The sequence below is a fragment of the Hemicordylus capensis genome, chromosome 12 (genome assembly GCF_027244095.1).
Source record: "Hemicordylus capensis ecotype Gifberg chromosome 12, rHemCap1.1.pri, whole genome shotgun sequence".
Lineage (NCBI taxonomy): Eukaryota > Metazoa > Chordata > Lepidosauria > Squamata > Cordylidae > Hemicordylus > Hemicordylus capensis.
In genome coordinates this window covers 16,819,209-16,835,058 of record NC_069668.1, presented here as the reverse complement: position 1 = coordinate 16,835,058, position 15,850 = coordinate 16,819,209, and the positions used below count along the sequence as shown (strand labels likewise).

The following is a 15,850-nucleotide window of genomic DNA, read 5'->3' as shown; positions in this document are numbered from 1 at the left end:
GCAGACAAAGTGACATTATGGAAGTTATTTGCTCACAGTGGGTTTTTTTAAAAGAGAAAGTTGATATACTGATCTCAGTATACCGATATACTGAATGCTGGTTGAATCTCATTCCCATCAGCTGATAACTGGGAAATCCCATGGGATTGGTTGTACTGTGAAATACAGATTATATTAGTGTTAAGACCTACACCCATTTAACCTCTATTCAGACTTAGGACCCCAAATTTCCTTTTTGGCCTGCAGAAAATAAAAGACCTGCATGTTCTTCAAAACATGCCCTCTCAATTTTTGTTGTAGCCCGTCTGAATACAGCACTCAGCAAAGTGCTTTGTCTGCACTTAAGATGAGTTTGTGCATACCTGCATCCGGGTGACTCTTTAACATCCTGTCGAATAACATCCTGCAAAAAGTGGCTGCTCTTCCGTCCGCCTCTACTGACTGACCGCAGCTTCAGAAATGCTCTTCCAAATTGTCCCGTGCAAACGAGCTGAATTGGCAGATTCCCTGAGATTGTGGGCAGCTCTTCTGAACATTCATGCTGACAGCACACACGCTCTTGATAATTCCTTGCAAACCAATAAAAACCACCCTCTCTTCCCATGTATCGCACTGATGACCTTAACAATTGTGCAATTTTAGGGGCCTTTGATTGCAACGGCTTTTACCAATGGATACCATTGAAACGTGTAACAGTGGTTGGCCATCTCACTTGGAGGTATTCCAGTCTATACCATTTGTATTTTGTTCTACTATGTCCCTTCTCTCTCCCCAAATTTCCCCCCCTGTTTGTTACACTCTTGCTCTTTTCTTTCTTATCTATGATCATCCCTTTTCTTCTTCTTCTTCTTCTTCTTCTTCTTCTTCTTCTTCTTCTTCTTCTTCTTCTTCTTCTTGTAAATGCTTAAAAGAAAAATCTGTTTTTTGGGGTTGGAAGCTGGGAAGGGATCCTGAACGAATGTTGTCATCTTTATGCCATTACGGCAATTGCTTAAATTAAACAGGCAGTGCTGAGAATTCTTCGCCCCTGGGGGAGCAAGGTCCCTCGAGATCAGGGTTCACAAACAGGAGGTTCCCCAGCCACAATGGCAAAAAGCCATTGCGCTGGGGATGATGGGAGCTGTAGTCCCACGACAGCTGGGGACCCACATTTGAGAACCTTTGCCGTAAGCTACTCTGCAGTAGGACTGTGGCCCTTTGGTAAAAGTCGGAATTCCATTCCTGAAAGAGCGCTTGGCCAAGTCAGCGTGCTTGATGAAAGGTGGCAGGGGGAGACTAAATAAAGTCAAGGGCTGTGCCTTTTAATGTCTCCCAAAAAGCATCTTCAGCACCTTCCACAATTAAATAAATAACTCCAAGTAAATTAACCGCCTCCTTTCACTCACCAACCACCGGGATTCCTGCTCCTTCAACTCATCTGTCAGTTTTCTGCCAACAGGATCAGTTCCACGGCCTTGCTCCTAGTGCCCGTTGCCAGGGCTTAGCCTAGAGAACTCTCAGCAAGTGGCCCGTGACCCTTCTCCCTCTTATCTCATGGTGTGCCGCATGCATCCTAGGCTCCAAATCCATGCATGGAACTAAAATCAGAGTGGCTGCAGTTAGATGGACTGACGGCTTGGCGTGTCCGTGGGGTGGCGTTGTCGTTCTAAGTCGTGTGTGGCAGCACCCGCAAGGCAGTGGGGTACTACTCAGTTTAAGCAAAGTGCCTAATGGGTAGAGCCTACCACTCAAATTGCAGAGGAATTGGATGATTTTTGGTGAATTGTTGAAGGTTTAGTGTCTTTGGGGCAGATTTGGGGCATAAAGCAGGATCTGGGGGGTGGAGAGTGGGGTGAGGTGGTGGTGCCCCAAATTGCAGAGGGATTGGGCAGAGTGCTGATTTTTGGTGAATTGTTGAAGTTTACGCATCTTTAAAGTTTTTCTCCATAGGGAATCATGGAGGGTTCAGCAGCCCCATAACGGCACTTGGGGGGCGCTGGGGTGGCCCAGAGTGGTGGTGTAGTGCACATAGGATGCCGGCCACTCCCATGGGTTGCTAACCCATTGGGGTTCAGGGTTCTGTTGTTTCTGAGGTGTTCTGAGTGTAGATTCTGTGGTAGCAAATAGGAGTGGATTCATGGTTTGTATTGAAAATCTCATTTGCACCCTCTGTTCACTACAGGTGAAACTCGGAAAATTAGAATATCGTGCAAAAGTCCATTAATTTCAGTCATGCAAATTAAAAGGTGAATCTGATCTGTGAGACAGACGCATTACATGCAAAGCGAGAGAAGTCAAGCCTTAATTGGTTATCATTGTGATGATCATGGCGTACAGCTCGTGAAAACCCCAAATCCACAATCCCAGAAAATTAGAATATTACATGGAACCAAGAAGACAAGGATTGTAGAATAGAACAATATCGGACCTCTGAAAAGTAGAAGCATGCATATGTATTCAGTCCTTGGTTGGGGCCCCTTTGGCAGCAATGACTGCCTCCATGCGGCGTGGCATGGATGCTCTCAGCCTGTGGCACTGAGGAGGTGTTATGGGAGACCAGGATGCTTCCTTAGCGGCCTTCAGCTCTTCTGCATTGTCTGGTCTCATGTCTCTCATCCTTCTCTTGGCAATGCCCCATAGATTCTCTATGGGGTCAGGTCAGGCGAGTTTGCTGGCCAATCAAGCACAGTACACTGTATACTTTTCGGAGGTCCGATATTGTTCTATTCTACATTCCTTGTCTTCTTGGTTCCATGCAATATTCTAATTTTCTGGGATTGTGGATTTGGGGTTCTCATGAGCTGTACGCCATGATCATCACAATGATAACAAATTAAGGCTTGACTGATCTCGCTTTGCATGCAATGCGTCTGTCTCATATATCAGTTTCACCTTTTAATTTGCATGACTGAAATTAATGGACTTTTGCACGATATTCTCATTTTCCGAGTTTCACCTGTACACTACCACTCACTCTGGGCCACCCCAGCGCCCCCCAAGTGCAACCCCTAGTCCAAACCCCGAACAGAGGCCTCCCCCTCCCTCTCCCCAGAGATGCTGCTCCGCTCAAGAAGAGGGTCCGCGCCGGCGTGGGCAGCTGCAAGGAAAAGAGGTCACATCCCAGGCCTACTCCCCCCGGCCTCTGATCAGCGATGGAAACACAGATGCCTCCCTCCGTGGCGTGTCTCCTACTCCTGGAGAGTAACTCTTGGGTCTGGATAGACACCACTACTCCTTATATGCTAGTAGGAGTGCCGAGAGGGAGCCTCGGATGAGGAGTGCTGGTGTCTGCATGGACACGCTGGAGGCCGGCTGTGTAGATGGGCCCTGCTAGACCTAGTCTAAGTGTCTGTGTACTAGAGTCTAGGATACAGCTGCTGAGACTGGGTACACCAGGGCCTCGACACACAGACTCTGTTTCTAGACACAAGTGAATGAGAGTCTAAGTGTATTTCGTGCTGAGGTAGACACTGTCTGTCTCTCTCTCACTACTGTGTGTCTATGAATATAGGCTATATAAATATAGTGTATATATAAATATAGGCACAAAGACTATATATATTTATTACTCAGTACATAGACACTGTAGGCGCTCTGTCTCGCTTTCTACATACTATGTAGTTTTATACATCGTCTACATAGAAACTTAAGTATATAGCCCCAACTCTAGTATATAAACACTTGGAGTTTAGTAATGTCTACACATAGGTATCAGAGTCGATAGTATGCAACCCTGAGTCTAGCAACCCCCAACTGTAGAACTTAATCAGTATGACCTTGACTCATCAAGCTTCGACCTTGACAGGTCGAAGTGCAAAGGTTCAAAAGTGACCCATTGGCCCAGTGACCCATTGGCCCTTTGGCCCAGTGGCCCATTGACCCAGTGGCCCATTGACCCAGTGGCCCATTGACCCAGTGGCCCATTGACCCAGTGGCCCATTGGCCCTTTGACCCATTGGCCCTTTGACCCATTGGCCCTTTGACCCATTGGCCCTTTGACCCATTGGCCCTTTGACCCTTCGACCCATTGGCCCGACCCTTTGAATTTTCAAACCATTGAATTGAACCTTAGAAATTTTCGAACCTTCGAACCATTGAACTTTCGAACCTTCGAAATTTTGAACCTTTAAACCAGGGATAAACAGAGTCTGTTTTATCCCTGTGGAGACAGTGTCTCCATACACACTGTGTATGAGAGTCTAAGTGTACTTCGTGTGTATGGAGACACTGTCTCTCTCTCTCTCGCTACTATGACTACATAAACAGAGGCTATATATAAATATAGGCACAGAGACTATATCTATTATTTCCACACAGTTAGTACATAGACACTAGGCTGTCTGTTTCTCTCTCTACCTACTATGTAGTTATATACGTTGTCTACATAGATGCTAAGTGTATAGCCCCAACTCTAGTATATAAACTCGTGGAGTTTAGTAGTGTCTACGCGTAGAAACTATCAGAGAGTATAGAATGTGACCCCAAGCCTAGCAATAGTCAAACTGATTTGAGTTTTATAGCTCGACCGGTCACAAGGAGACCTGCATTTAGGGTTCACAAGCTCCTAAGGTGTGTTGGGCCTGCTTGCTTCACATCCTGACAGAGAGTTGTTCAGAAGCCGCAGAGGAGAGGGACAGAGTCTTACTGTATACTCTCAACACTTTTAATGTTCGAAGCACACAAATCCAAGTCTTGAAATACTTTTACTGAAGCAGTAAATACACAGATTATAACAAATGCTTTAGTGGCTGCCACATAATTGGTCTCTGGGCAGCTTGACAAGAGAATCACAGAACAGTACAACCAAAAAGACAAACACAATACATTCGAATCTTCGCGGCCTTTTGGCTAAGATCAAGTGTAAACACAATTTTGAAACACCTGGGTGAACAATAAGGGCCTCCAGCGGCCATGTCAAAGGACTGGTGAGCCTCATGAAGAGGGTGCCACCACCAACAAGACCCTCCCCCTCTGATTTCTTTTTAGCTGCAAGGGAGAGAACATCAATGCATCCAGTATGGGTGAATATGCAATTCTGGGCATATATACAAAATTGGCAAGTTCAGACGCCTCTCGCTCTGCAGAACCTTGGCACTCTGTTGCCTGTGGCACCTCAGGCAAGGGGGTCTGCTGAGCCTCCGCTCCATCCCGTGTCCGGAAGAGCGCCTCTCCTGCAGGGATCCTCTGCTGAGCCTACCAGCCGCAGCAGCACACTTCGCATCCGGCTGCTGGCATCCCGGAACACCTCTCCACTGGAGTCTCCCTCTACAATGAGGAGTTTGGTGGAAAGAAAACAAGGGGGAAATCAGGAGTGTCACTTTGCTCCAGAATACAGGGAGTTTCTTTAATACCACACTAATAGGAGCCCAGTTAGAATATATACCCCAAAGGAGGAAAGGTACCATCCAGTCCAGTAGGATGCCAGTGTGGCTAACAAGTAGAGTCCATGATTTTCAAGGGGAATAACAAACACTTCTTTAAATATAGCCAAAGCAGGAAGCCTGCCAGGGAGGCTGTTAAGACTGTTAGACGAGAAGGGAGTGAAAGCGATGATCAAGGAGGCTATGGAGATTGCAAAGAAGCTAAATGAGTTCTTTGCATCTGTCTTCACGGCAGAGGATACTGAGGATACGGCATCTGTCTTCACGGCAGAGGATACTAAGCACATACCTGTGCCTGAACTGACTGTGGAGGCTGAAGAATTGGGCCGATCTGAGGTGACGAGAGAAGATGTTCCAAACTGTCTTGAAAGTTTAAAAGTGAACACGTGGCCAGGGCCAGATGGCATCCACCCGACTTCCAGTTCCATTCATTTCTTTGCCAGCTCTCACACCGCTGTGCAGAAGCCTGCAAGATCAAACAAATAAAAAATGAAGCTGGCCCCTTGTTCCCCCAAGTGCTCACAGTCTAAAAAGAAACATAAGGCAGACGCCAGCAAAAGCCACTGGAGGGATGCTGTGCTGGGGACGGATAGGGCCAGTTGCTCTCCCCCTGCTAAATATAAGAGACCATAAGACCCTGCTACAATTCAGGGTCTTGAGGTTGAAAGAGGGGTTTCCTTGTTCCCACTTGTAGCTAGACCAGCATAAGAATTTGGAGAATTGCTGCAAACACCCAGAAAAACACAGGCTTCCAAAGCCCCTCGCAAATCTAACCCAAAGCACCAACCAGTAAATACAGTCACGACTCAGTCCTCTTGAAATCTCTGCAACTTGAGTTAGTCGCGGCCTAAGCTCCATTACATGGCTTTTGACAGGGCTCGGCCGTGACTAATGTTTGCTAGATTATGAGTAGGACCGTCTGTCGGCTCTAGATAGCATATACTGCTTTTTAAAAAGATTAGCAAAGTGGATGCTCTAGCCAACGGATTTCCTGCCCCAAAGGGAATTAAAACAACAGCAACCATTTCTTTCTAAAAGGAAAAAGAGCAGCGCTCCGTTGAATCAACAGGTGCCGTGAAATGGTACCTGACCAGCAATTCTGTTTCCCAGAACGGAAGAATATAGCAACAGCACTTACATTTATATACCGCTCTATAGCCGGAGCTCTCTAAGCGGTTTACAATGATTTAGCATATTGCCCCCCAACATTCTGGGTACTCATTTGACCGACCTCGGAAGGATGGAAGGCTGAGTCAACCTTGAGCTTGTTATTAAGAAATAGTATTTATAGACTGCTTTTCAACAACAGACATTCTCAGAGCAGTTTGCCTAAGGAAGGCAAGGGGAAGATGGTTTCCCTTCCCGAAAGGACCAGAAGAAAGAAGCAGCAAAAGAAGCAAACCACCAGACATGCCCAGGGGATCCCGGCAGCCGCCATAGACGAGGCTGAGCGATGTTGGCGTGGGACAGTTGCCGAAATCCCCCTCTCAAAGAGGCTGAGGCACCCACTCACAGGGTGTCTCTTTGCCCAGCCAGCCGGGATGATGCCCAAACTGGATGCCACCCGAGGGCTTGAAGACGGTTCCCTGTCCCCAAAGAGCTCACAGTCCCAATAAGAAACACAAAAAACCAGCACAGCCCATGGAGGGGGACACTCTCTCCTTGCATAAGAGACCCACCGTTTCAAAAAGTGGGCCTCTTTGCCCAGTTAGTGGGGTGAAGAAATACAAGGGACCTTGTGACAGAAAGGGCCACCCCGCGGGGGCTGATTTCGGGCTTGCGGGGTCTACCTTTATCATGACGACTCCAACTGGAGCCAGATGCAAAATGGCGGCTTGGGGGGGGCAGAGTCCGCTCCCTACTGTACTCCCTGGGCCACAACCTGGGATGACCTGCCTGCCTGCCTGCCTCAGAGTTCGAGCTGACAAGAGGTTGCAGCAGAAAACTCAAAACTGGCAACCCATTCAGAGTCCTGATTTACAGACAGTGGACATACAGGTGAAACTCGGAAAATTAGAATATCATGCAAAAGTCCATTAATTTCAGTCATGCAAATTAAAAGGTGAGACTGATCTATGAGACAGACGCATTACATGCAAAGCGAGATCAGTCCAGCCTTGATTGGTTATCATTGTGATGATCATGGCGTACAGCTCATGAAAACCCCAAATCCACAATCCCAGAAAATTAGAATATTACATGGAACCAAGAAGACAAGGATTGTAGAAGAGAACAATATCGGACCTCCGAAAAGTAGACAGTGTACTGTGCTTGATTGGCCAGCAAACCCGCCTGACCTGACCCCATAGAGAATCTATGGGGCATTGCCAAGAGAAGGATGAGAGACATGAGAGCAAACAATGCAGAAGAGCTGAAGGCTGCTAAGGAAGCATCCTGGTCTTCCATAAGACCTCCTCAGTGCCACAGGCTGAGAGCATCCATGCCACGCCGCATGGAGGCAGTAATTGCTGCAAAAGGGGCCCCAACCAAGGACTGAATACATATGCATGCTTCTACTTTTCAGAGGTCCGATATCGCCGGACCCACAGCCCATCTCGCTCAGTCATGTCTCGCAGTGACTGGCAGGGTTTCCGGCCAGGGGTCTCTCCCAGATAAACAGGTTGCTTACCTGTAACAGGTGACCTGGACTGGGAACTGGTCCCTGGGAATCTTTTTTGACCGACCTTCCAACTTGCTGGACTCCATGGGTGGGAGAACTTGCTTGCCTGTTGGCCCTCCCAATTCCCGAGATTTCTTTTGCTCACAACTCGACTCGGTGCCTGCAAAAATAAATAAATAAATGGGGCAGCTGAAGGGAAACACAGAAGAGAGCGCGCACACACACACACACACACACACACACACACACACTCCTTACTTCAAAGACAAATGGGGCAGACAGGTGCATAAGGACACCCAAGAGTGCCCCTGCCAAATTGAGTCTGGCTGTTCTTCCAAAGTCCCGTGAGGGTTTTAAAACTATGTGGATTAAAAGGACGCTGGGAATTCTGTTCGTTTGTTTAAAGGCTTGCAGAGCCTGACTTTCCACCTCCGAAAGGGAGGCATTGCAGGCAGTTTACATAACCAGGGAGTTGGGGGGGGGATGCAAATACTAAAAACCATGCAGGTCTATAATAAAATATTAAAAAGCACCACTTAAAAACGAAAGGTAACCAAGATGGGACAAAAATAACCCTGCACAGCAGATTAAATCATTGCCGGGGGGAAAGTCTTCAGGGGGCAGAGCACAGGCGAAGGAGGCATTTACAAATTTCATGGAGCAGGGAGTTCCACGGTCTGGGTGCTGCCGCGGATGAGGCTTTCTGCCGCAGGGGCTCCTCACCTTGGGTCCTCAGAGGTTGTTGGGATCCAGCTCCCACCATCTCAGCCTTCAACCATTGTTGCTGGAGAGGAATCGCTGGAGGGAATCCTAGCCCAACATCACCCCAGTTTGAAAACAGCAAGGCAAGGCGGAGGCACCTTTTGTTGGAAGTTAAAGCACAGGAAATGCCCCACCCTATTCAAATGCAACAAGCAGCAGCTGCCTAGACTCATTAGGAGCCCCACTAGAACCAGAGGGGTGTGTGTGTTGTGTGTATATATAAGTGTGTGTGTATGTATAAGTCAAGACACCCTAGGTATGTTGGCTTTTCCTCTGACCTGCTTCTCTCTTTCTTTTCTTACCCCCTGTAGAGTATATCTGGATGTCCAAGCAAGACAGGGCGAAGTTTCTGAACGGTCCAACGTTTAGGTGATACACCCTTCGCCAGACTTTGAGCATTACTCCATCTTCACCAGTAACTCGCGCAAACTGGGAGGTGGCTCTCGGCAGAAGTGGGTTGTCCAAAATCTCTTATCATCTCATGATCCTGCTGTACTATATAGAACAACAGCTTTTTAAAGAAAAGAAAAAAAATGTGTATATATAATCCATTTTGTTCATTTTATTATTTTTCTTGTTTCTCCTCCTCCTCCTCCCTCCTTTTGAAATCTACTTTAATCTTTTCTTTTCTTTTGCGGCGGGGGGGTTTTTAATATTTTGACATAGGCTTTTAGGTCTAGGGCTAACCATAGTGTAGCTGTTTATATATTCCTTTGCTTTGCTTTTTTAATTTCTCCCTCCCCACTTCTCCTTTTGTCTTTTTAATGTAATGATGTTGCTTAAAAGAAACTGAAATGGTAACATGATTCTCAGTGGACTGCTACCAGTTCTGAAGCTGGGGGGAAAAAATTGAACAACCTTTTCAGGTGGATTTTAGCACACACTGAATTTAGATGTAGAGCAAGTTAAGGGCAAGTGAGTGAAAATATTCTATTTTATGCTGTATAGGGGACGGGAAGTTGGCTCCAGGGCAGTTCTTTTTCTTAGTTAACCTAATTCTATCTATTTTTGGCAATAAGGTAAGGACGACAAAAAATTTTGTGTCCTTTTTCTATAAGTGCATTTTTGTTGTTGTTAAAAAAAAAAAAAGAGGCGATATAAGGTTTTTTGAACTCGTGAATTCTGAAGAAGAAATACTGTAAATACAACTCCATTAACTGACATATAAACTATTTAAAAAAAGAGAAATGCATAATATTTTTGTGATGGAGTCGGGCGAAGGCAGTTTCTGTACCGAACGGAAGAGGAAGGTAGGGACGCGGGGCGCGGAATCCACCGGAATCTTCTCGCCCGCAGGTCCTTTGACACGCACAGGGGATGCACAAGATCAGCCGTGTGCGCCCGAGCTGCGCATGCGCCCGGGCGGAGATCCCAATGGACGGCACCCTCGTGTTTTTAAACTCCGAAACCAACTGCCAGAGCCGGCCCATAGCAGTTAGATCAACACTGTTTTTTCGCTTGCTCTGTAGGTGTTAGACCTGATAACTGTACTAGCGTCTTAACCAGCATCTTAACTAGACACCCTGTGCACATCTTTACAATCTTAACGGTCTAGTTACATTTTTTAATTTAAAAACAAAAACAAAAAATCGCTTTTCTCAAGACTGGAAAAATAAAAGCTACAATTTTAATATTTAAAAAGGTATTTAAATGTTTCAAGCACACATTTTTTAGCCATTATTTAGATCACCTGATAGTCCACCCATTTCAGCCGCCCCGTGTCTCTTCCGGTGCTCTGCCCAGGCCGAATTGTGTCTTGGGAGCGCCACATCTGGAGAAAGCGCGAGGGCGACCGATGATCAAGCTTGCATCCTCTACCTTGTAACTCTTCTTTCCTATTTTATTCAATTAGGAAAAGCAAGGTTTTTTAAATTAAAAAAAAAAAGTCTTTTTGTTCTGAATACCTCAGTGCTACACCCTAGACGCAAGAGAAGATGTTAATTTATTGTCGACGAAAAGCAGAATGAAAAAAAAAATGTATAAAAACATCATTGCACTATGACTGGTAGGGAAAACTGACAATTTCCAATTTGCACATGTTTTAATGTTTGGCTGTTATATATATATGGTCCTCTGCTGGGGAGGAGACCTTATGAAGGATATTTTTTAATTTAATTTTTTTAATATGGGTCAATAGGCCGGCAACAGCAAACTCGAAGTACAATACAGTAGGTGATATTACAAGCATAACTATAGTGTGGATATATTCTTTTTTTTTTTGAACATTAATATTGACAAGTTTTATTAATATTTTTTTAAATTGTTACGTTTATAAATTGGGTACTCTAGGTACAGCCAGATTAAGACACTGAATGCTACATTTGTTAAACGAAAAGAATTAAGCTGCTGCAATCCTATTTTTGTAAGTTTTACTAACCAGTAGGCTAACGTAGACATTCAGTAGGCAAGTTAGAGCAAAGCATCTTTTAAACACTCACCGAGGCACCATAACGCTAACCAAAAGGAACGGCGCGGCGGGGGGGTGGCGGGGGGAGAATCCCTGTCATTTCCACCCCACCCCCTTTGTTTTTAAAGGCTTGGATCCAAAGAACCATGAGCGGAAGGAGAAAGCGTTATCTGCAAAGTTCCATGAACTTGTGCGCTTCAGCAGCTCAGCGCCTGGGAGAGATTAAGGCCATCCGAACAGCCCTGCTGGATCAGGCCCAAGGTGGCCTCTCGGGTCCAGCACCTGTTCCACGCAGAGGCCCACCAGACGCCTCTGGGAAGCCCGCAGGGAATGCCCTCTCTCCCTCGGTTGCTCCCCTGCAGCTGGGATTGAGAGGCATCTTGCCTCTCTGAGGCTGGAGGTGGCCGTAGCCCTCAGACCACTAGCCACCTGTCCTCCGGGGGGCTACTAAACCCCTCTTAAAGCCATCCAGGCTGTCGACTGTCATCACAACTTGTGGCAGAGAGTTCCACAGGCCTCTTTTTCATACGCGGTGTGAAAAAGTACTTCCTTGGGTTGGCCCTAAATCTGATCCTGATGGAGCTATCCAGCTGTCCAGGAAAGTAGCCTTGGATAGTCCAGGCCTCCAGGAATCTCCTCTCAAACCCGTCTAGACTGGTGGCCTCCGATTTCTGGCAAATGCAGTGGCTAGAGTGCTTTTGAGGGCCACGCTACCAGTAAGGAAAGTCCGGCATCTGCAGCGTCTGGATGTTAGTTGGCCGTTAAGAGATCTTGAGAGGGAGCTTGTTGCATGAAGCTTACCCAGAAGGAGGCTTGCCCTCTGGATTTGGGGCTCACTTTTCTCATGCAACCCGCTTCCATGAAGTCAGAACAAGCCCTTCTGCATGCAGGAGGACACCTTTGGATCCAACCCAAAGTAAACACAACACACACACACACACACACACACACACACACACAAAGTTTTTAAAAGAACATCGTGGTCTTTCCCCCACCACCACCACCACCACCACACCTCCTTTTCGGTTGTTGTGTTTAGGTTTGTATTTCCTTATTTCAATACAACCAGGTTTAAAAGCCAGAATGCTGGACGCTTTTTTAAAAATATCGAGACTTGATCAAGTAGTACACTAAAAAAAAAAAAAAAAAATTAATGATGATGATAATAACAATAATAATAATAATGGTAATGATAATAATAAAACCGTTCTTTACAAGTAATTTCATCACCAACCAAGTTCCCTGAGAGTCAGTGTGTAAAAAGAACAAACAAAATAAAGTCAGGGAATTTTTCTGTGTCTTACTCTTTAATCGATATAGACCACATCAGAGCACGACCCAGCGGGAGCTTGTCCCATGGGAGCCCTTTCGGACAATGGGGGGGGGGCTCTCCAATTGTGCCCGCCCCCCACCTCGGCGCGGGTACTGGAACCCTAACCCTAACCGGCTCCCGTCGGAGAAGCCCGTGGCGTTTGTGCCCTGGTTTTCTGTACGCAGTCACGTTTCCCTGCTCCTCATTCATTCCCCGTCGCCTCATAGATTATTTGTTGATCATTGCTGTATGTTAATAATGTATAAAAATGACTATCTTGTAAGAGTGCGGTTCTTAGGCTAGTGTAGTGACACCCCCTTCTCCCCCCAACCAACTCTTTTCTTTTCTTTCTTCCTAGTATATTGGTAGTTGTATTGTAATTAAGATTAAATACATAGATGTAGTTCACTCAGATTTAGGACCAGTAAGGATAGGACTTTCTCTTACTTAAGACAAAAAAGAAATGCTAATAATTTGGGGCAGGTGTTGTTTTTCCTTATTATTTAATTAAAACGTTTTTTCCTTCCCCCACCCCTTTCTGTTAATCTCATGTGGTTTTCAACTAACCAAAGGTCTCACAATGTTAAAAAGAAGACGAAGAGAAAACCAGAAAATGCTGGTGAGGTTCCGGCAGCATTTTGAAGATCTCCACCCGTCAATTTTTTATAAAAGAGGGGTGCGCCATACTACCTTAAATGCTAACGCTAGATATGCAAAACTGGATTTTTTTAATTTATTTTTTAAAATAAGAAGAAAAAAAAGAGGGAGGCATGGTGTAATAAAAGGATTTTACTAAGAGAAATAATAATAATAATAATATTTTTTTACAAAAAGAGTGCTCAGAAGAAAAAAAAATCTGTGTGAATATGTTTTAGATGTTTCTATACCTTTGGAAACACCCCCATAGCACAACTGTTGTGGATCCTGCTCTATTTTTAAAGTGGCTTCCTCTAGACTAAGGTTGATTTTTAGTTCCCTCACTCATCTAGATAAGTCCATCTTAAAGGATTTGGGGTCTGTTTGTATATATATAAAATATGTATTTTATATATATAGATTTTCAGGACATCAGGTTCAGCTGCATCTTTATTTTAGCCAAGCAGATACCCACAGATCCAGAATCTTTCCCTTGCAGACCCTGTGTTGGTGCAGGGGGAAAAACCGAAAATATTCTCAGTGGCTGCTGCAAAAAGGGAGGAAAAGCACCATTCAAGGGAGAGGACAGGGGTTCGTGTCTAACCATGGGGGTACTTTGCACACCTCCCTGGAGAGCATTGGGAAATGCTTGTTTTGTGCCTCAAGATAAATGGCTTATTTGAATTTTTTAAAAAACTAGCCATGAAATCCGGACACGGTGACACTCAGTAGGAGCGTCCGTGTCCGTTTCAAGGGTGCTGAGATTTCAAACTGGTCTAAAGGTTTGGAAAGAACTTGACACAAAAATCTGAGTTCTCTCTCTCTCTCTTTCTCTCCCTGCTTTCTTTTTGCTACTGACTTGAACCAGTGGTTTCCCCCGCCACTAGACGGCGGCGTTTTTTAAATCCATTTTGCTCATTTCTCCGCCTAGCAAAAGGAGGGGTGGGAGATGCAAACGCCATTCAGAAATCTCAAACTGAAACAGACACCATTTTAAAGTGAAGAGCAGCTGTCCCTTTTGTTTCCTCTTCTGCATAACGTACATTTTTAATTTGAACTGTAGCTTGGACTTTAAGGTAGCATGGCTCTGTTACTGTCATTTTGATTTTACCTCCTTGTACAGCAGTATAATACACACACACACACACCCCAATGAATGTCACACACACATCTTCCTAGGTTGGATCATTGGGTAATATTGGTCACAAGTAATAACGACCTGAAAGGTGTAACAGACTTTTTATTTCCCTCTTTCCCTCTCTTTAACCCTCTTTAATCCCAAGTGTGAATGACAGCTTGAGAGACAGCAAGCCAACCACTTTCATCCCGTTCCATCTGCCATCAAATCCAATGCAATGTAAAAGACTAAAGCAATATAATTTACTACCGTTTTTTTCCTTGAAGGTCAGCCATGGTTGTGTAATATATCTTGCATAAATGAAATTGTTTACAAGAAAGAAAGAAAAGAAGACACTACTTATTTTTTACTCTTGGGTGTATTTGTTTTGAGAAGGTTTCCTTTCTTTTTGCTTGTTTTGGTTTGGTTTGGTTTTTTTTTCTTTTTCTTTTCCTTTTTCTTTTCCTGAAGGAAAAAAAAAAAAGGTTGGAAAAGCAAACTGAAACTGGTCTGATGACGTTTTGCGTGACGGGGGCCTTAGACACACAGGCAGACACCAAAAATCTGCCTCAATACACTGTAGAGTTTCATAAGTAAGTGTGCAGAATCTTGATTCTAATCCACCTCTCTCTCTCTCTCTCTCTCTCTCTCTCTCTCTCTCTCTCTCTCTTTCTCTCTCTCTCTCTGTGCAAGCACTACATGAGATTCTGCAAGCTAAGCAATACTTTAATACTGTAATAAAAGAAAAGTTACCAAAAAAACAAAAAAAAGGAGTTCAAAATCAAAGCGATCTGTTCACCGGTAACCAAACAATCAGAATGTATTGTCTTGACAAAATGTTTTGTTTCAGACAAAAAGGAAAACAAAAACACAGACGTCACCCCATGCGAATAGAATTTGTCTCTCTGTACATAACACCAGACGCCACCCTGTGAGTGGGCCGTGTCCTTTCTAATCCTAGTGACCTAGTAACGGCTCTCATTGTAGGTGTGGTACCCATTTTTGGAACCCCAATCCTGACCCAATGCAAAGGTTCTCAGCGTTTCAGGTGGTTCTCGATGTACTTAATCAATAAAGACGCAGTGGCCAGACCTAACCCCACCCTTCTCCCCCTCCCCTTTTATATTTTAGTATGAACTGATGCGAACTTTGGTAGTGACTTTTTATATACATATATAAATATATATATACATACATATATATATATACGTGTATCTATATATATCAAGCATCTTTCACGTCTCTGTGTACGGCTTTCTGAAGCCCTGTTGTAAAAAATATGTAGATGGGGGTCTCTCACATCGCAGATGTGGAAAGTATAATTTTATATTTGTATTTTCAAATAAATAAGTTTGTGAAAGGTTTCCATCCTCTACTGTGGTCCAGAAAATCAATGTGTTTGTCTCAGAAAAAAAAAAATTAAAAAAAAAAATCTGTTTTGAACAACGTTGTGCTGCTTTGCATTTATCATCCGATGCCTGGCTGCTTCGCGGGTCTTTTTTCCCTGGCTCCTCACCTGCCTTCACCTCAAAGAGGGGCTCCTATCCTCCAGCTCGTCAATCATCACTTCCTAATTACTCGGCTACAGCAGACAAGGAGCTCTACGTTCTCTCCACATCTGCCAGGGAGAAGATGA

General features: G+C 44.8%; 1 protein-coding gene and 2 long non-coding RNA genes across 20 annotated transcripts in view; 1 reads left to right on the top strand and 2 right to left on the bottom strand.

The window, feature by feature from the left end:
* The window catches only part of MSI2 (musashi RNA binding protein 2), a 419,652-nt gene extending 404,074 nt beyond the window's left edge, over positions 1 to 15,578 (top strand). For 16 of the 18 annotated variants that reach the window (XR_008311763.1, XR_008311764.1, XM_053274692.1 and 13 more), the window contains 2 exons: positions 643 to 718; positions 9,054 to 15,578. Coding sequence is in view for 15 of the 18 variants with exons in the window: in XM_053274692.1 (XP_053130667.1) it covers positions 643 to 684 (42 nt within the window). In the remaining 3 variants the exon portion in view is untranslated. The remainder of the gene's footprint in view (positions 1 to 642; positions 719 to 9,053) is intronic. The other 2 variants (XM_053274690.1, XM_053274700.1) reach the window with 1 other exon arrangement.
* LOC128335889 (uncharacterized) lies at positions 4,627 to 9,183 on the bottom strand. The gene is made up of 4 exons (XR_008311766.1): positions 9,045 to 9,183; positions 7,990 to 8,140; positions 5,650 to 5,826; positions 4,627 to 5,244 (listed from the first exon to the last, which is right to left on the bottom strand). It is a non-coding gene; the product is annotated as an uncharacterized LOC128335889 (long non-coding RNA).
* The window catches only part of LOC128335888 (uncharacterized), a 65,712-nt gene continuing 64,441 nt past the window's right edge, over positions 14,580 to 15,850 (bottom strand). Inside the window, exon 4 of the long non-coding RNA XR_008311765.1 lies at positions 14,580 to 14,679. This is a non-coding gene — a long non-coding RNA (uncharacterized LOC128335888). The remainder of the gene's footprint in view (positions 14,680 to 15,850) is intronic.